The sequence below is a fragment of the Cyanistes caeruleus genome, chromosome 3 (assembly GCF_971803275.1).
Source record: "Cyanistes caeruleus chromosome 3, bCyaCae1.hap1.1, whole genome shotgun sequence".
Taxonomy (NCBI): Eukaryota; Metazoa; Chordata; class Aves; order Passeriformes; family Paridae; genus Cyanistes; species Cyanistes caeruleus.
This window is the reverse complement of record NC_141703.1, coordinates 104,609,859-104,630,983: the sequence shown is the minus strand read 5'-3', so window position 1 is coordinate 104,630,983 and position 21,125 is coordinate 104,609,859. Positions and strand designations below refer to the sequence as shown.

General features: G+C 36.7%; 1 protein-coding gene across 22 annotated transcripts in view; it reads right to left on the bottom strand.

The window, feature by feature from the left end:
* Positions 1-21,125, bottom strand: part of ROBO2 (roundabout guidance receptor 2) — a 1,015,778-nt gene that overhangs the window by 614,742 nt on the left and 379,911 nt on the right. For 3 of the 22 annotated variants that reach the window (XM_086883529.1, XM_086883525.1, XM_086883532.1), the window contains exon 1: positions 10,029-10,344. The exons of 17 other annotated variants lie outside the window; for them this stretch is intronic. Coding sequence is in view for 2 of the 5 variants with exons in the window: in XM_086883530.1 (XP_086739656.1) it covers positions 9,878-9,950 (73 nt within the window). In the remaining 3 variants the exon portion in view is untranslated. Of the gene's footprint in view, positions 1-9,877; positions 10,345-21,125 lie in introns of those variants that run through there. 2 more of the 22 variants (XM_086883530.1, XM_086883520.1) reach the window with 2 other exon arrangements.

Here is a 21,125-nt window from a genome sequence, read left to right as displayed (position 1 = left end):
CTCTGTGGATTCAAAAAACTACTGAGGTGAATAATTTTTTCAAAATACTATATATGTTGACATGCAGACCACTGACTATACTTTTTTTAAAAAAAAATCATAGCAATTCCTTTTTAAAAAAGCAATTCAGTATTGGTCTGCTTGTTTACTTGAAAGTTTCAGGTCTGTGTAAATAACAGGGAATATTGTGTATTCTATTTGAAATCAAATTAGAATGATAATAATAATGCCCTAAAATTAAATTTAAAATTAAAATAAAATATTTTATTTATTGATACATAAAATAATAATTTATTTATTAAAAATAAATTTTTAGCTGCAGAAACAGGTGATGCTCTACATGCAGCTGAAGTGGAGTGCACTGCAGTTCCTTCAGAGAACATCCTCAGTGAGTACGCGGTGTTAAAGGCAGTCAACTGCATTAGTGCTCTGCTCCCATTCATTTCAAAGTCTTCTGTTCCTTAATGCACTTTGTCTAAATATTTTATGAAATAGATGTCAGGCATCTTAACTGGCTTTAGTTGTCCTGTGATTAAATACTTCCTCAGTAAACTCCAAGGGGAAATAAGCCTTTAAATTTATGATTGAGATAAAGAACTAAACTTTGAGTGTGAGTCACTTGCCACTCTTCCGTTCAGGTGCTTCCAGGCATCCTTGTGTGCCTTGAATAATCCTGTACATTATTAGGTAGGAAATTCAGGTCACTGACTACACCAGAGCTATGGTATTTTATATCAGCCTCCTATGAAGGATGGCAAATAATGATTTCACAAGCATTGTATTTTGAAATATTCACGATCTTTAGTTATGCCTATCTCGACCTTCTCATCCTCAGGTTGTAAAGCATCTAAAAAATTCTGTGTCATATTTTTACATAATAAATATAAATAAGTAGTTTTGTACTAAAATTTGAATATTTTTTAACTTCACTCATGTAAAAGGGGTAAGAATCCTTGAAAAAGTTTCTGCAGATTCAGCATGCACAAGGTGGGGAAAGGTTGATGGGAATCACCCTACACTGGTTCCTGTATAAAAACTTCCCTTATTTGCTAATACTTAAAGTCATCTTATTTTGCACATCAGAATAGTAGTGCCCTAACTGATTTCTTAGTTCTACCTGACCTCTAGTCTTTCTGACATTTGAGTCACCAAGTAAGTTACACTACAGTGGATCCTTTCCAAATTCAGGAGGAAATAAGAGGAAAAGCATTTAGAGGTCAGATATGTCCTGTAACAGTACATTTAATATCCATAGTTATCCCAAAGTCCTAAATCTTTCTTATCTGGCCATTCCTGAATGAATGTTTGTACAGCAGCAAACACAACTCATAACTCTTGTCTTGGCCATTCCAATGCAGCCAGCACTCTAAACTTTGTCAGTGAATAACATTTAAAAGCAATTCCCACTGACCTTTTGAAAAACACACCAAACCCCTGATATGGTGGACAGCACCAACAAAATTACATTATAGAGTTCCTCTAAAGGCATGAATTTTAAGGTATATACATGTTAGAAGCAAGGCTGCCTCAGCTGAGTGTGCAAGCAGGCACTTCTTTCTCTGATGCAAAACAGCAGGGCAGTTTTTTTGTCTTTTGGGTCAAGCCTAAGTGGAAATAAATACTAAGTTTTAGGGTTTGCTATTTTTGAGTCTTGCTAGATCTATGAAGAGGAAATAATAATATTATTGCAAAGAAGGTAATGGAAACTCACAAGCATCGATTCCAGAAATGCCAATGCAGGACACCAGAGGATGTTATGTGTGTTGGAACCACTGAACACGCTGTGGTTTGAGGGTCTGGCCCCTTTCTCTGCTATTGAACAGGTTGCTGAACCCCTGAAAGTTCAGTGCTCAGGGTGGGTGCTCAGGAAATTGTATTAACAGAGTGCTATAAAGGTCAAGGTAATACTATATTCCATTTTTCTTTTCTCCATGTTGAATGATGGATTAAGAACTTCATTCGCTTTATCATTTACAGGAAAAGGAAAAATATATGCTGGGCCAGATACTCCCTGATCTAAAAAGGGCAATGCTTCAGCTGCCTGCTGTGAACCCAGAGCACCACATACCTCTGGTATACCATACCATGAGGCTGTCCTACATATCTCTTATGATAACATACAAGAATAATTGTGCAACTACTCCTTTGACATGGAAAATCTTTTCTTTGATCTATAATTCCAGTTCAGTTTATTTAATATTATTCTTATTCCATAACACTTATTCCATATATAAATGTATTTCACATATAAAATGTGATCAGTAGTTTTAATTAGGACTGTATGAAATTCTGATGTATGAATATTTTATCAGATAAATTGTCAAACTATTAATCCTCAGCAACATTCAGAATCCCACTAATAGCCAGCAAGTTGGTACATACAGGTATAGAAAGGCACATAAACCAAGGATGAAGTGGGCTGTAATTGTGAAATATTGCTGCTTTTTTCTGCCTCACAGATTTCAGATTAGCCCTTGCTGTCTACAAGCATTGTTGAATAATATGATACCACAAAGTACTAGGGATCGAATTCTTATTCTAAAAATTTTCCCTGTATGGTAAATAATACATCATCACATATCTCCTCTCTCCCTTTCTCATTAATGTTTTAGATAGAATGATATCTCTGCTTGCATATATATATATATATATAAATATCCAGATTCATAAACTAATTGAGGCTGTTCAGTGAATGATTTCATTCACTATAACATGGAATGAATAGAAATTTGCTATGACTTTCAGGATCTATGAACAAAATAGTTCCTCTGGCGCAGCTAGTTTCTTCAGCTGCCAATAATAATTAATAATAATAATGATAATAATGACAATGATAATAATGATAGTAATGATAATAATGATAATAATTACAATGATTAATAATAATAATAATAATAATAATAATAATAATAATAATAATAATAATAATAATAATAATAATAATAATATTCCTAGAACCTTAACCATATTTTCTACAAATATAGGACATACTCAACCCCCATAACACCACTGTCTTTCAAACTCCCTACTGTTCAACTCCAATTTGAAGAAGATCCCCTCCTGCTCTCCCTGGCTAGCCCCACAGTGGTGGCAGTACAGTCAGAGTTAGGGATTTGCACCATTTCTGGTACAGCCTCTGCCCAAAGCCTGAGTGCCCTTTCTCTGCTGTAAACACCTTTTAGACAGGGAGTCAGGCCAGAGATCTGAAAATATCCTTGGGGAAAACTAGCATGTATCATCTTGTCCAGGGTAAAGTGAGAAGGTTATTCAGCTGTTATTGTAGTCCTGAATCTGCTAAACTGCTCTTGGCGTATGGAAACACATTAAGTTCATTCAGTCTGAAAGATTTCACGGATAATGGAGAGATCAACTCAATTTTTAAAAGGGGGAACTCTAACCATATTTGAAATTGATAAATGGGCATATCTAAATAGCATTCACTGGCTACAAACATACTGGGTTTTCTCCCTCCCAGACCGGGGATTTTGAGTTTTAAAAATTTATTGTTTAAAAGAACCTTGGTGTAAAAATATTTTCATGTTTAGTTTAAACTGTTTATCAGAAATGTCACAAGCTCTGGCAATGAGTAGCCAACATGAGTATAAAGGTGGTGGCTACTGAACTATTTTTTTCCTCTTGAGCACAGAACACCAAAGGAAAAATATAAAAAAAAATTATTTAACTTTCAGGGTTTTTAAAATTTTCTGTAAAATTAGTAAGCTCTTAGCAAGCAGAGCTCTATGACTCTTAGAGAAAGAGTCAAAATTAGAGAAAATTTTCACATCCCAGATGAGAGGAGCATGGCAGATATGTGAGGTCTTGGAGATGCTGCCATTCACAGCCTCTCCACTGACTTGTGACAAACAAAGTTTAGAATTCACTTTTTCATATGATGTTAGACAGGTTTCAGCCTCTTGCCTGGTCATGTAAATCAGCTTGATCTGGGAAGCCTTATGTACATACAATTGGAGCAGCACAATGGAGCTGTTTCATTTTCATACTATGTCTATGCAAATCCATGATTTACCTAATCATTTTTCTAGTCTATAAATTGGATAATATTGCTCTGTATTTGGGTGTCCTTACTCTTAGTTTTAGGATGAAGTTATACTAAAGTGTCACTAACATCAAGCTGTATTATTCTTTGCAATAATTGAAAAAACTCTTGGGATTTTCAAAACTGTGGAGCGAGATTTTAAAAAGGTTGCAAAGACAATTTCTCATGCTGTGCAGAAAATAAGCCAGCAAAGCATATAATCTTGCAGGTCAGAGGAAAATATATTCTTTATCTGGTCATTGATATTGATTAACTCTGTAATTGTCATAAAGCATCTCAGGAAACCATGAAAAAATGAAATATCATTCATACACTTTGTGAGACATTTATATTCACAAACAAAAGTACTATCTATATACTTAAGCAATCCATAACAAGACTGAAAAAAACCCCCAAACCAGTAACAAATCTTCTTGTGTGAGACTTAGCTTGCTTCCTTTCAATGCCTGAATACTACAAAATCAACAAAAATTTTTGCCAAGAGATTGGAGTTTGTTCTTTTGTGTCACACACTTGTGGTGCATGACTTGGTTTAACATTACATTCTAAATTTCACCCTGGTTAAATCTGGATTATGCAAAAGTAACAAAATGGATTCCTCTAATTGAAAAGGTCACTAGACTACGTAGGTGTGCTTTTTTTATCTCCTTAATAATAGTGTCATAGTCTTCTTTCTAACCAAAACAATTGTGAAAGGAATAAAAAAAAAAACAAAAGAAAGCAACTCAAAAAGCAGGATGTAAGATATTTTTTAGAGAAGACACAATTTTGTCATGCTTACGAAACCAAGCAACACATATAAAAAAACTTCTGATTTTTTTCCCCCCTGTTTTCACCAAGATTTGTGTTACACAAATAAGGCAAAACATCATACCTATAGTTATTCCCGGTAATTTTACCTATCCTTTTACAATTCTTAATTGTTTTCTCTCTGGATGCTCTGTCAATGGAGGCATTCATGTGAGGTTTTCTGTTTTGATATGCTAAGAACAAATTTATAACACACTAAGCCTGTACTGTGAAATTTCACGTGATATTATCTACAGCAATGCTACTGTTGAATTGCAGCAAAAGCCTTGTCAAGAAGTCATTAAAAGCACTGCCTATGCACTACAAAGAACACTAAAGAACTCCTGATCTAGTTTCAGCACAAACATGTTCTTCTAGCCTCTTAAATTGTCACTTGACAACTAATCATATTCTGACCCGAGGACTATATTTAATTAGAGGACAGAGACACAAGAACATTTGCAATATATGCATCTAGGCATTATGTCAGTAGCCATTTTTCCTACGTTACAGTATTCACAATCCTGACAACATCACTTCCTAATGCACTAATTAGAGCAGGGTGACTAAGAAAAATTATTTGCCTGGTCTGGCATACAAAATAATTTATGAAACTCATCAAATAGTCAATATATTTTTGAAAAATAAACTACTAAAATGAAGCTGTGTGTAAAGCAAGAAACAATGGAAGTTATGTAAAACAATTTATTTTAAAATATAAGTAGAGTGAAAATTATCCAGCTAGATAGTCTTGATTATACGGTCTCTACTTCTTGCACATTTCTTAATTTTGAAAAATCAGCAATTACTGTAAAGTATTTGAGAGAGATGAATGTTTCTGTTTCTTCTGGGTTTTGCATTACCTGAATCAATACTCTGTGGAACCAAAAGATTTATTTACATCAGCTGAGAATCTGTTCCATAGGACAAAAATTTGCATCTAGGAATTTGTCTAGCATGATAAATTGTCTGACAACCACCGTTCAGCATTTCGAGCTTCCTAAATTGAATTGTATACATATATTTATGCATATATATAGTATAGAGTCAGCAGAGCAGTTTAGAGTTCCTGAAATATTATGAAACACCAGATTTTATTTCCTATCTATCATCCTGATTCAATGGCTATTTAATTCTAATACGGTCCAGTGTATCTCAATATTAAATACCAGCCCTGGTAGAGTTATTCAGAAGTCACAGGGAATCTGCACTAATGAAGAGCCATCTTCAGGGATCTTTCTGAAAAGAGTTCTAATGCTTTGTAATTTAAATTCTACTGTTGTAGGCAACAATGGGTACCCTGCTCAGCTAAATGATTACACTGTGGCAAATGTAAGGCAGCTCACTGATCCGGGCAGGAAAAGCTAAAGCTTAACTTGGTACTATACATGGAAACCTAATAACAGCTTTTATGCCTTTTTAGGGACTGACTTTTAGGATATGGATGAGGAAAGGAGAATAAGATTTTTGGCAGAAAGAGCAGCGTGGTCACAGTTCTGGCTAAGAAGCAAGATACAGTTGTTTTCATATTCCCAAGACAGCTACTGAAGTTACGAGACCATTGCCCTGGCTTTAATTCATCTTTGTTAGCTACTCATATTTTCTCCTCTCGATCCCAGGCAGGTTCCTTATGGTGCTGCTGCTGTTTGCAGTGTGAGGATGAGGTGACCCTGCATGGCTGGTCACTGCACAGCCAGGACAAGGCACAGGGCAGTGGCTCGCCGCTGCCTCGCTGGCCACTCACACCCGGCGTGGGCTCCTAAACCAGAGCTCTTTTCTTACAACCTCCCTTGAAATCTTCAGCAGAAATAAATCTGTTGCTCACCAGAGAGAGGCTTTACTTAGCTTGCTTCATAATCCCCTGATTTCAGTTCTGATAAGGCCCTAATTGTTGGCAGGTTTATTAACCTTAATCTGCTCGATCTACCTCCCATAGCCTCCTTGAATGGCAATTTACAGCATTTTACTTCAACTGGTAGAAGCTCTAGGAAGAAATCTGCCTTCTTTTGACTTCTTGCATAAATATGGACTTCAAGGAGATGGCTCTGGTATTTGTATCAAATTATTCACAAACTAAAACTTGCTGTTTCTAGGGACTGCTTGTTGAAGAAAAAAACTCTTCCACACATCTTTTTATTTTTAAAAAGGCAAAACTTTTTTTTTTTTTCCTTTTTGCATAAAGGACTTTCAAAGATATACTCCAAAAATGCTTGTTCCAAATAAATCCCCTTAGAAAGATAAAATGCAGACCCTTCTGGGTTGCTGCAAGATAGAAAAGAATCTCAGCATCCATTTGTAACTCTTCTCATCATCAATCATCTCACCACAGTCAGAGAATAAAGGACTACACAAACCAATCAAAAAACCCCAAACAGGTGTGCATGACAAACTTTAACTAAAGCTTTGAAAACAAAATTTACTACTTGTAATTCATGCTTATAACTTAAAATATGACAGTTAAAGTACCCTTAGAGATTTGCTTCAAAAAACACAAGACAGAAGACAACGAACCAGCAAGAGCTATGCTAATCAAATGAAGATATTTAAGAGTAAATAATACAAAAGGTATTATGCAGATGAAGGAAGGTTGAACATGATGATGTTTCTGTTGAGCTGGTATCACACAGCTCTGTGTAACAAAACATAAGAGATATAAAAGATATAAAAGGAAAAATATAAAATATTATTATATAAATTATTATATTATATAAAATATAAAAGGAAATCAAGACCTACCTGCATGTACTATTTATGACTAATGATGAGTGCCAAGATGAAAGAAAAAAATGAAATGCATTTGATGGCTTTTTTAGTTCTGTGTCTATGTACTTTATGGAAAATTAGGAACCAGAAGGTTCTGCTAAAGGGGCTAGTGAGGAAATGAAGCATCTAATGGAATACAGGAAAAACTTTGTTTCAGTAAAACACTGCAATTATTGGGGAACTTCTAGGACAAAGAAATGAAGAAATGAACCAGGATCTCATACTGAGAAAGCATACATTAAATTCTTAAATTTTGATACTGTGGTTCAAATGTGTCTGCTGTTATCCAGGTCTCAAAACCAAAATTCAAAAGTACAATTCAAGGTACAATTCAAAGGTATTTTCTATTGAATATATAATCATATAAAATAAGCCCCCAGTTTTCCAAACTACAAGGTCTACAGAGCTGTGTGGCAATAAAAATTACTAATAAAATTTAAAATAAACCTTCATGCAGTTTCAAGAAGCCAGAGCTGGGGATCTCAACCTCAGGGTTTTATATTTCAAAGTGTCTTCATGTTCAAATTCATAAATACTTTAAAGTAAAGAGAGATTCTTCGAAGTTAGGAGATGTTTTAATTCTAATTCACCTTCTCTGTATACACACAGATTTTATTTTAACTGAAATACTATATTTTCTTGTGGCTGGAAATGATGGATAGTGTGAGCTTAAATTAGGAATGTATAGTTATACTACTTCTCCGTTGGTCTTATCCAATTCCTTGAAAATTTGAGATATGATTTCACACACGAAGATGAAATCTGTTGGAAACCCAAACCTGAATTTTCTGTACAGAATAGGAAAACACCTGTAACAATCCCCATCTGAAATTGTCAAAATAACATTACTTAAATCTGTATGGCATAGGTAAATATTCCTTTTTTTTCCCCCCCTTAATACACAGAAAATAGATAAGATTAAGGAAACCACAACCTTGTAGTTTGAGGAAAAAAAAAAAGAAAAAAAAAAAGAAGTGTTACAGAAAATTAGACAAAGATGAAAATAGAATGATAATTTTAAGGAGACGAAAGCAACTCCTGGTAAGGAAGATACACTAGGTATTTGCCATGTTCTCATATGAGCTGTGGGTTCTAGCACAGGACTTCTGAGGAGAAATAAAGGGGCAGAGAATATTTGTAGAATGTGAGAAAAATCTTTGCCAGAGCATGTTTGAGCATTAGTAGCTGTGATAACAGAATACAGACAGGAGTTCTTGTTGTGTTTTCACCCCCTCAAGACAAAGAGAAGTTGCAATTTTCGAAATGACCTAGAGAAGTATGTACCAAAGACAAAGAGAATGACCAAAAGTTTTTCAGATGGCATTTCAAATAAAAACCTGAATAAATGACAAAACCTGAAATTATAATTTCTGCAGCTGGAGACATGACATGGAGGAATGTTTACCTCAAGGAGGACTTTTGTTATTGTGATATAATAACAAATTACACAGAAACAATGAAAACTATAAGAATGGTCTAAACTAGGAAGAAGGAACAAGATCTCAGGCTGCTGCTTCCCCCTCCTCCAGACTTTCTGAATGAAAGTATGGAAAGCACAGCAATAGTGCTCTTTTTATTCTTTTATTTGCACATGGACCACCTCAGCCTGCAGCACCAGATTTCATGAGTGCTCTGAAAACCTGCCCAAGCCTTTTGTCCAGGGAATGCTCAGCAGAAAAAACTACCTGTATTAAATACATGTATTCTTATTGGACACACATGTTAATCTTCAGTTCTCAGTGAGCTTCTGCTGGTCATAACCAAACCAATGCTGCTCAAGCTTTAGCTTGTCAAGGGCAGTTGAATTTTTCCCCCATGGCACAAACTAGGATAACACAACAGTGATATATTTGCAATCAGAGCCAAGCCTTAACCAGACATCAGCCACTTGTTTCACAGCATGTAACAGAGTCAAATCATTGCATAACATTTCTGAAATTTTCATTTTCTAATTATTTAAGTATGCTTGCTTGAATTTCACAAAACAAATTGCCTGCGGGAGATGCTTTAGGAAAGCTTAGTCTGAACAGTTAAGCCTTAGATATGTAAATGCAATTAAAAACAGGAGGAGAGAACCTCTCCATTAGTGGCCTGCCAGAGAAGATTCCAGTAACTGTGAAATTTGTTTGTACTGTAACAGACTGATTTTTAAATCACAGACTCATGTGGAATGGTTGATGCAGAGGGCACACCTGGAGATCAGGTTGCTCAGGGCTGGGGCCAGTTGGGTTTTGGATGTCCCTGAGGATGGAGACCCCAATAGTTTACCTGTTGACCTGTCCCTGGGCACCAGTGAGACGAGTGTGGCTGTATCTCCTCCATTCCCTGCCATCAGGTACATCACAGGCACTGTGACAGCATGAGGCAGCAGAAGATTCAAGTTGTATCAAGAGAATCAGGTATTACAGAAAAGAAATACCTGTGAGGGTGGAAGACACGGGGAGCAGTGTCCAGAGCAGCCACAGAGTCTCTGTATCACAGTGAACACAGCCTTAGCAACCTGGCCTTGGCCTGCTTTGAGCAGGGGCTGGGCCAGATGAACCAGAGGTCCTGTCCCTCCTCATTTATTCCATGATTCTCAGTCCATTTTAAGGAAGGAAACTATTAATTTTTGTTATCTTCCCAGTGTGATCATTTACAAGACTGGCAGCCATAATCCCAAAGTCCCAGACTGTCACTGCTGGGACTGAGCCACAGGGGTGGCTCCAGGTCCCCACTGGACTCCCTGCACACTCACTCACTCACACCAGGTTTCCTCACCAGCTCCATCCCCATGGCACTCTCAGGAGTCTGGTTTTGAGGAAGACCCCCTAGGATTTTATCCCTTCACAGTGTAAGCACACCCAAGTCTTGCTCTTCCTCCCCAGCCATGTGCCTCAGTGTCCCTCAGCTGTGCCACAGCTCCCTGTGCCCTTTGCTGTGCAAGGGGTGGTGTTCACAGCCTCTTGTCTCAGGTTCCACCCAGAGGTGAACCTGCAGCTCCATCTGCAGCTGCACCCTGAGTTCCCTGCACCAGATGTGTTCCTCATCAACTTTAGAGCACGTGCCTGAATGTGCAAAGTGGGCAAGAATAAATGATATTTTCTTTCTAACATTTCATTTAAGCACCTGAATTAGCATGTTCTGCTGCTTCTGAATTATCATGCTGCAATTTAGGTTGCACTGTTTTGTCAAAATATTCTATTGTCTAGACTTCCTGCCTTCTGGATTTGGGGACTACCTTAAAACCACATTAACTAAAAACTAAGCTGGTGTTCTCTTCTTAGTTCTTCCTTTTTTATTTGATTCTTTTCTTTCCCCCAAATTTTGTTTTAAACTAATCATGGCAATGTTTTTGATGATATGTTCCTGATGGTACCTTCATTGCCAAAGTGATCATTTCAACCATGCAAGGAATTTTAACTAGAATAATTTATCACAGGATAACAAAATCTCTCATCCTATGTTCCTCATTGTGTGTGGCTGGGCTCCTTTTCTAAAGTATTTTTTCAGGCTCAAAGTAGATAATTGTTCAAGGGAATCAGAACTGTCTGTATTTTGATGTTTTGACAAGCTATTTTAATGTTACTGTCATACATGTCTTATGTAATTACAAGATCTTTTCAAAACAAGGATATTTATTTACTGATTATTTCACTTATGTGTCATTGTTGATTTCTGTAAGTTATTATGTTATGTTATTATTTATTATGTTCTGTTTTTGTTACTTATATGGGCTTCAAAATAACTGGGAGCTGGGGAAACTTTTGTGTAAACAATATTGTGCATTTATTCCAACTCATTATACACAATGATACAATTCTTTGTTGCAGAGCTCAAGGCAAATTTCCAAGAATGGCTCATTGACTAAAATCTGACAGCAAAGAAACCTAGTCATCAAATTAGAATATAAAACATTAACTCCTGTTTCCCAAAGGAAAAAACGGTATAACTAATTGTGAAAAGCACAATATTGCATCAATACAACATTTGTGTCTGTGCTGTGTACAGATACAAATCAACAGAGATCTGAATTCTCATAATCATTTTACCCACTTGTGGCATTCAATCTATTGAGTTATGGTGAGGAGGAAATGCAGCTCTGCAGTTCCATGAAGAGCAGGGAAGAAATAGCAGCTGTGTGGGAAATCCTCCTTCCTGTCTCTCAGCTGTAAATGTTAGCACTGGCGCACAAATAGCCTCTAAGAACAACATTTGTTTTAGACAAGGGCACTATCCTGACTCTGCCTGTGATGCAGAAACAGGACAGAATCTTCCCTCTGATTGCTTCCAGTTCTTGACTGCCAACAAAAGCAGACCATGGGGCAGCTGGTATGGCTGGTTAGTAAAAAAAAAAGGGACAATTTAAGAGGGAGTTTACAGAGATCCACTGCACACCCTCATATTTGCCAGCCCAAGTAAGCCAGCATTAACCCTTTAATCTTTCCTAAGCATTTTTGTCTGGTTTCCTTTAAGTAAACAAGTTACATGTATCTCCACTGCAATTTGAAATTGCCTGTATGTCTGATTCAGATAAATTTCAGAGAGGAATAGGAATTCCAAGAGATAGCCATTAAAATAAGCAGTGGGCTAGAGGTAGTATCAAAGAAAGGCAAGGAAACCTCATCACACATTTACAAACAAAGGAGAACCCCTTTGTTTGCAAAACAAGTTTTGACATTCCTCAAAAAAACCCAAAAAACCCACGGAAATACACATAGGGCAATGTTCATAATTCATAATGAGCGGAAAATATTGAATACTATTAGTGATCTCTAATACTCAACACTCATGATGAGCAGCCTATGTCTAAAAATTTTATCTGTCTTTTGAGGCCATTCTTTGTACCCTTTGGAAAGATTTTTCTCTAGGGTACTAGATTTTGACTAATGTAAAGGGTTAAAGAATAAGTTTAATATCTGAGAGCAGGATGTTCAGACTAGAACATGCTCAACTTTATTCTCCTATTGAAATTCACCTGAATTTGCATGTGAATGGGAAAGAAGATATGATTTTGGTGAATAGTTTGCATGGTAAATAATAACATGAATTTTATAACACAACTGTTTTTGAGGATTCTGAAGCAATTTAAAAGCATCTTGAGACTCAACATATTGCTATACAAAAAAAAACTAGGAATTAATGTTGACCCACTGATATCCCACTGTTCTCTCTTAGTCTCTTAATTCCATTTTTCTGCAAAGCATAATTATATTACTTAGTGTACTTCAGTGTTTTAGTCCTTAAACTTATATAAGGCCCTACCCAACTTAGTAATAATAAGTCTGGGCTATAGAAATTAAATATATCATTCTGATCTGATTGAAGACCAGCAGGCTTCTGTAGGATTTTCTACACAAAGTGGGAATTTGTACTAGAAGAAGCTGATCAGAGATGGATGTGGGTGAGCCCCCAGGTAACTATTGAGTGTGGTGGCAGGAAAACCTGATAGAATAAAATCAGAAGCAATCAAACAGCTATTTTGAAGCAAACAGGATGAAGAGTGTTGGGAGCACATGTATATATCTGCCAGGGATGGAGGGGAAGTGGTGGTGAATGCAATTAACACACTTGAAAACAGACTGGAAAAAGCCAAGACTAACTTTCTCAACTCTGTAAGAGTCAAACTGGTTGCAGCTGTACTGGAAGAAAAACCCCAACAACAACAACAAAAAAAAACAACCAAAAAACTAATGCAAATGTGTAAAACCTGTTTGTAAGCCTGAGCCTGAGAACCATGTGTTGAAGTATCACTGTGAATTTGAAACTTTATTATGGATAGAAGATAGAATGAGAAAATTAGATTACTCTTTTAAAACATATTGAAGTACAAGGAATTACATCTCATACATTTTGAGAGACACTCTTTGGTTACCTCATTTATTCATTCTTGCTAGTTCACCATATCCCCCTTCCTGCTTGACTATCTGGGGACCTGTTCAGATTTCACATTGAAGGATCAATTCACAGCAATGAAATACCACTGCCTCTTGGGGGGAGGATGACATCTGTTAAATAGCACCCCACAACACTACACAACAGTTTATAGCATCAAATGCAGAACAATTATGAATTTAATTAGAATCAAAGTGAGATTTTAATGAGAAAAATGCAATTATGCATGATGAAAATATAGGGCTAAGCTCCTTTATTCTCATCCTGAGTTCCCTTACTACATAAGTATTTCCAAGGATTTTACAACCAGCAAGGGGGTATGACCTGCCCCATAGCAGTTAAGGACCCAACCTCTCATTTTACAGAAAATAACTGTGTTCTCTTTGTGCTACCAGCATGTTACAGAGATTAACAAGCTTCACACTCAAATATCAGCTTGAGCAGATCTTTCACATATTTTCCCCCTCTGATACTGCATGTACCTATTCCTCACATATATAAATGTTTAGTTGAATGGGCTACATCTCATCAGCAAAATGGAACATGGATTTGAATATAAAATGATAAATGGTGTTGGCTTGGGACCTGACTAATACTCTAAAACACCATAGATCAGCCAGATCTCTGAGTGCCTGTGACACAGGTCTACAGGAGGGAGAGGTTTAATGCCTGTACACAAAATAATAATAACTAGCTGTAGGAGAGGGAAATAAATTAATTTTATTTTCTCCTATAGTGCTGTAGGTGATTGCCTGCATAACTGCTTGTGAATAACCATGAATCATTGTAATATTATGACAATTGTTTTTAAAGTTGACAACAGAGAAATAATGGTATTGCCATATTGATAAATATTACTTTATCTAATTGCAAGCTGGCATTAAAATCTAATTGGAAACAGTTTGAACCAAGATATAAGAAGGATTTTTACGTGTGACTGAGAAACTTTTTATCAAGCATTGTAAAAGCACATAAAAGGGAAAAGGTCTATCTTAATTTAATGTAATAGAAAACCTCTGTCATATGTCAATGGCATAGAAAATATCCATCTAAACAAGATGTTAAGTCTTGGGTAACCTGAGCTACTTTCCTTCTTCAGAAATGCACCTTCAATATATTAGGTCTACTTATTACAATAGAACTCCCAGCACAAGGAGCAGTAGGAGGAAAATAAAATGTAGGAAACTTGGATAAACTCTGGGAGGCAATATTTTAAAAATATATATATATATATATATAGACCAAAGCTAAGTAACAAGGCTAGAAAATTGCAGTGCACTAAGGTGGCCATTTTGTCTATTTCATGGGTTTTTTTGCAGCAAACTTAGAATAAGAAATGTTTCCATGAAGAAAAACATGTAACTCTGTAAGGCTCTGGAACAGTGCATTGGCATTAACTTCCCAAAGGCTGAAAAGCAGCTGCCCAACCATTCCCTCTAACTGCAGGAATGCTTGGCAATTACAAAAGAAGAATGATGATTACCACTCTTCCTCCTCCTTGGAAAAAGGATAGACCAGCCAAAGGGCAACAATATTTTTAAATGTTATGCCACACTTTCCTCTCATGGATCGTACCCATGATTTAATCTGTAGTACTCAAACATTCCAATGTAACTCTAAAATATCATTTTATGGAATTGGAAATGCCTAGATGCATTGTAATGCACACTTGGTCAGGGTTGTCATGGATTTCGTGTTAAAATTAATACATGGAAAAATCATAAACTATAAAAAATGAATACAGACAGCTGTTTATCACTTTAATATTTGCCTGTCAGTGAGTAAAAGTGAGATTTGCATAATGATATCCACAGCTTCCTCTATGATGTTAAGCTTTTCAGTTTTTCTTTCTCAGGCTATAGGAAGATTTGCCTGGAATAATATTTGCTTGTTTTTCTTAAATTTATTTTGGTTATGGTCAGGGGGTAAATTCAATATTAACCCCCCCTCATAAAGACCTGTTATGATAGTTCATGTTAAAATGCTAAACAATAAAGAGGACAATAAATAATGTCAACCTTTTCAAGCACAGGTTGTTTTGATCCTTATTGTGATAACAAAAAATATAAACAAATGTAGATTGTCCTACATTTCAACAAACAGTTGAATTATTGGAATTCAACAGTGGAATTATTTCAAGTTACAGGAATCTGAACACACTTGACTTAGCCCTCTGGATTGAAGTTAAATTTTCTATATAGTATCATACAAAAATAAATACATGTCCAAGCAGTCTGATGATAGGATATATATGTTTTATGAAAAAGGAAATAAAATGTGCAAGGCAGTCTCTTTTAGCTCTTAGTGAAAGCTGGACTCTACAGCAGTGTTGCTGCTTGGCTGGTGTACCCGCCAACCTAAATTTTATTTCCTCCTAATGTTTCCCAAAATAGTATCTCTTAGAGCAAACTGATCTAGCTTCCTCTCCTCCACCTAAGAGTTATAAAATGCTCATCCTATCTTACAGAAAAGCTAGAAATGCCATGAGCCAATCCAGCACAAGCAAAACTAAAATATATCCATTTCTGATGTTGGATAATACAGACTTTCCCTAGCTGCTGTGGTTTTTCTTACACATAAATATACAAATAAATTCTTACTGAGTTAATAGTATTTTTTGTAGAACACTGAATGTGACATGGCCATGTGCTTTTCCTGAAGGGGAATGAAACTCAACCACATTCTAAAAAATTTAGCACCAAGTAACTTCTGGGAAAAGATGAATTAATGTTAGATCAGTCTGGCAGCCTGCAGACATTAATTGTCTGTGTTAAGTTATCCACATGGCTTCAATTTTTGTCCTGTCAATGTGTAAGCCTGGATGAATAAAATAAGATTATTCACCTCATTCAAACCACTCCTTACTTTATATATGTGAGACTGCAAAATATTACTTTTTTTTTTTTTTTTTTTTTTTTTTTCTGAGATTCAGTAAAAATTCTCCTAGCCCCACATTCTTTCCTTTGAATTTCTGGAAGACACCCTGCATAATTTCCTCTTCCTGAAATTTCCAGAACAATTTTCCAGAAGCAGGAAACCAGAAAACAGTGCTGTCTGATGAACCTCAGGTGTATACAAGCTTTCAGGCCTTCAATGTTTATTCATCACTGGTTTCAAAGGATCCTTGCCTGGAGAGAGCACAGGCAGGGCAGTCAGCCTTAAAAACCAAGGGAAAGAAAGGGAGAATTATCCATAATACTGACAAAATACTCCTTGGGGAATGCTAGGGAAGCAACCTGTACATAATGACCGTGAGTTAACGGTGAAGAAAAGGAGGAGTAAAATTTCTTTAGAGGAGAAGACAACTACAGCAATTCCAAACATACAAAGCACTCCTTTTGGTGATAAGGAAAAAAGTGATAAAAGAAACTGTATGCTGTATTTTGGCAAGCTCCCTAAAGTCACTAGCTCCTGAACATTCAATTACTATGCTTATTCTTAGTGCCAGATAGCACTCATCTGAAAAGAAAGGCTAAGGAAAAACAAAAGGAAAGAATTTTGGCACTGAGACTCTCCAAACGTGAGAATTACAGCAAAGAAAATTAAGCACTTGGATTAAGTTTTTGCATTAAGGCCACTGTCGTTGCATTTGAATGTGAAGCGAAATCAAAGTCAGAAGATTTGTTATGGGTCAGCAAGAAGAAAGGAAAGGAGGTGGGAGTAGGGCTTTGTGCCAAGAACATTTTTAAATGTATGATCCTCTTTCTAAGAACATGGGTTATTAACAAAAGGCAAAGAAAGGCATGGTTTAAACAACATAATGATTTTAGAGGAAATCCTACAAATACAGATAATTATATACTTGATTTAGTTCTTGAAGCTGCAATTTTAGTAGTTTTATTATTCTAAAGTACAATACATCATCAGATACTTTCCACAGTATAGTCATTTAATGTCTCCAAATTATAGTCTGCAAGCCTGAACTGGGGATTTGGTCTAAGTAACAGAGAGGAAACTGCAGGAAATGTTGTGATGGATGTCAAGTCTTACAAGATTCACTTTGCTAAACTAGAGTGCACCAAGAGAGATGTTGTTACAGTTCTAAAAGTTTAATCTGTCCACCTCCTACTGTTTGGATGTGAACAACCTTTTGAATTTTATGATAATAATAGGATTGATTTTTTTTTTTCCTCCCTTTGCTTTTCTCCCTTTCTCTCCTCTTTTTTTTCTTTAACAAAGCCTGGGTACCAGCTGGATGGCATGTTATTTTCTTAGAAATGGAGTTGGCCAAAGATTCAATAAAGACCTGGTGGAATGCTTTAATCAGGTGAGCTTGGGCCTCCAGTTACAGAGGGGCTAATATTTCTAGTTGTTCTTATAGCTCAGCATCCTTTATTAGGAATTTCTCACTATGTCATGCTAGTCTTAAAGTTAGTATTTGGCTGCAGGCTGAATCATGCCCACATCTCAGTCTCTCTAAATAATGCACAACCCATGTATTATCAGCCCAGAAATGTCACCATGTTTGTAAGAGACAAAGGTTTACTTGACAGAGAACGTGTTGCCTTTAAAGAGGGCCAAGGACAGAGTCAGGAGCTACTGCACACTCACCCAGGATGAAACAAGACCTTCAGAGAAAAGGTAATGAACCAAGATTTCTGTCACACAAAGAAATCTCTGGCACAGAAACAATAAATGAACACAAACACAAAAACAGAAAGCTTCTCTCAAAAATACACATGGCTTCTGATGACAAAAACAATGCAGGAAGGAAGAGTTTGCTCTTGCCAGAAGCAGGAGGCTGCAATACCTGATCAGGAGATTTCTGCAAACCCACAAGGATCTAAATATGTTTCTCTTCTTCCTCTTTCATAAAAATTGCCCGCAATTTTAAAAGGTTTCTAACTCAAATGCAGAAACAGAATTCTTCCACATCCACCCCAAAACCCCCACCAAATTGTTGAATCCAGCAAAGTGGCAGTTAAACAAAGATGTTGAATGAGAAACCTGGAAAGGGAAGATGAAGAAAACTGCCCTGGAAATAGAAAGAATCCCAGTTCTTATATAGCAAGTAGAGGCAAACAGCTTGAGTCCCTTCTGCTCACTGCAGTAGGAATGTCACACCAAGCACTAATGACTGCTCTGCACTACAAGAGAATGTCTCTGGGATGTTGCATTTCAAGTGTCAACTACAGCACTGCAGACAGTCAGGCTTTGCCCTCAAAATATAAAATTGCTGGTACAAGTACTGTGTTTGAAATGTTCCCTGTGAAGAAAAATGAAAGGCAGCTATTTACATCCATGACTTTTCACCTGTTAATATCCCATCATATAATTTGCTTGCTCATCATTGGCTTGTGCTGAAGCCACTAGGAGCTTGTGGATGAGATCGTGCTGGAGCAAGCACAGTGCAAAACGACCACAGACCGTGGAGAACCCATCCAAGATTGCAGGAAGAATGGGAAATGAGGGGTGGGCAGAGAGAAATCACAGCCCACTGCCTGGACTGCTTGTAGACTCAGTGGAGGGACTGAGAGTAATGTATCTATAGCAAGGTTGAGAAGTAATGGAGTAGATACTAGAAAGGAGGAAGGAAAAGTGTCTAGAGTAAAGTGGATGCTGTAAATGTGGGAAGAAGGGTGTTTCAGTATTTATCTCCTTTGTTTCCCAATACTGGAATAGCTAATAAAATACTTATGCTAATTGGCAAAAAACAATTAAGTTAAATTCCCCAACTCAAATCAGTTTTGGCTGCTGGAGTACTTTGTAGGTGATTTCTTAGTCTGTATTTCGACTCATGAGTTTTCCTGCTCCCATTCCTCTTACTTTGTCCCATGTCCCTCTGGGAAGCACAGTGAGTGACTGGCTGCATGGGTGCTTATCACTAGCTGGGGCAAATCCACCCTGGGTATCAGCCATGGGCCTGTGCTGTAGCCCAGAATGTCAGCTGGCTGCTTCATCTTTTCCTTGAGCTCAAATGCTTCCATCACTCTGCTAAGGAGGCACCTGAACTGCTCCAGCAACTTGCCCTTACAGGAGGAGAAAGAAGTCACATATTTAAGAATAAGGGAAGTTTTCACAAGTAAATCTTTGCTGTATTAATTTAACACCAATAATTTCAACAATCCTCTTATACTACTCGAAGTCAAAATCCCAGTTAACTTGTTTTATCCTTTTGCTGTCATTGCAAGAGATTTTGTTTGAATAATGTGGCGTTTTCACTCCAGCCAAGCATTTCATTTGGTTTTATCCTGCTGAAAAGCTAAATTCTGTGTTTCTGACAATTATCTGGCTGTTAAAATGACTGCTGCAGATTGAACACTGCAAGACTGCAAAGTGGAATTTAAGAGATAAACAGGAAGACCAGAAGTAAGCAGGGTTCAAACCATGAAAACCTTCAAAAGCTAGTAAATATAGGGGGGATAAAAAGTGTCTGTGACTTCAAACTTAGCTTGAAAGCCAGTAAATTTTAGAAAGGAGAATGTTAGAAGAAAAGAGCCTTGGGTAAGTGTGAGCTGAACAAAGTAACCAAAGTAATAACAACTCGTTTTAGTTTTGGGAGTGGGTATTATTGATGGCTCTTTCAGATTCTTTGCCAGAGTCTACAAACTCCCAAAGGTGGCAGTTTAATAGCATAAAAAAATATCCTCAACTCTTCCTCTTGTGTTGCTGGGTAGAAACTGAGAAAACATATTCATTCATTTTTTAAAAGCAGCACTTGGTTCTTGGTTGGCAAAAAGGAGAGAAATTACAACAGCCATTTTCAGAATATCTGCCACATTCTGACAGATCAAGTTTTCCAGGAAAATATTATGATTATTTAAATGTTTTCTGGAATTTCTGACCTCATTACAGACAATAAACTTATTCACCAGCCACATTGAAATTTGGCTGTATTAAATTTCCAGTCTTTTGATTTTAGCACATGATTGCACTGTAGAGGCTCTAGAAATAATCTTTTTTACGTTCTTATTCGGTGTTCTGCCCTTATGACACTAAATAATCTTAGCCTGTACAGTTAGTTCACATTAAATGAAGCCAGTTTCACTGAGACTGGGGACACCAGTAATTCAATAAAAATAAGTGATTATCTTCACCAACCCAATGCCCCAGTGCTCAGAACAATGAAGTTAAATAATGATGACCCAGTAGGGGACTGTAGGGTGCTGAAATACCCTTTTTTTTAAATCAGCATTTTTTGTTCCATTGAGAGATGGAAGCATTGGTCTCAGCCAAACTACATCCCACAAACCAAAGCTTTTATTTGTCATTTTTTAAAATTTGAGAAAGCAGAGACACAAATACCTATCCCTCAACAGTCAGCCTGCTATGCTCCACAAAGCATAACAGAATGAAAATTTCAAGAATGAAAAAAGGGCAGGGCTGGCTCAGAGCAATTACATTGCACTGCTAGAGGAGAATTCCCAAATTTTCAGAGGATTGTGTGGGAAGCTTCTTTTAAAACCAGTTCAACACTGTCCAAGTCCACAAGACGTAAACTAATTTCTTTTGCAGCTTTCTCACCATTAAGTGTTTGTCATAACATATTTGGGTGACATCTGCATTGTTGAGCCTTAAAGCAAAAAATCTACATCCCAACACTAATCTCATGGATTGTGAGGACTAAGAGCTCAATCTGTTTGACACAGCAGGGAAAAAAATAATCAAAACAGCTCAGATTACAGTCTATCAAATTTTCTAA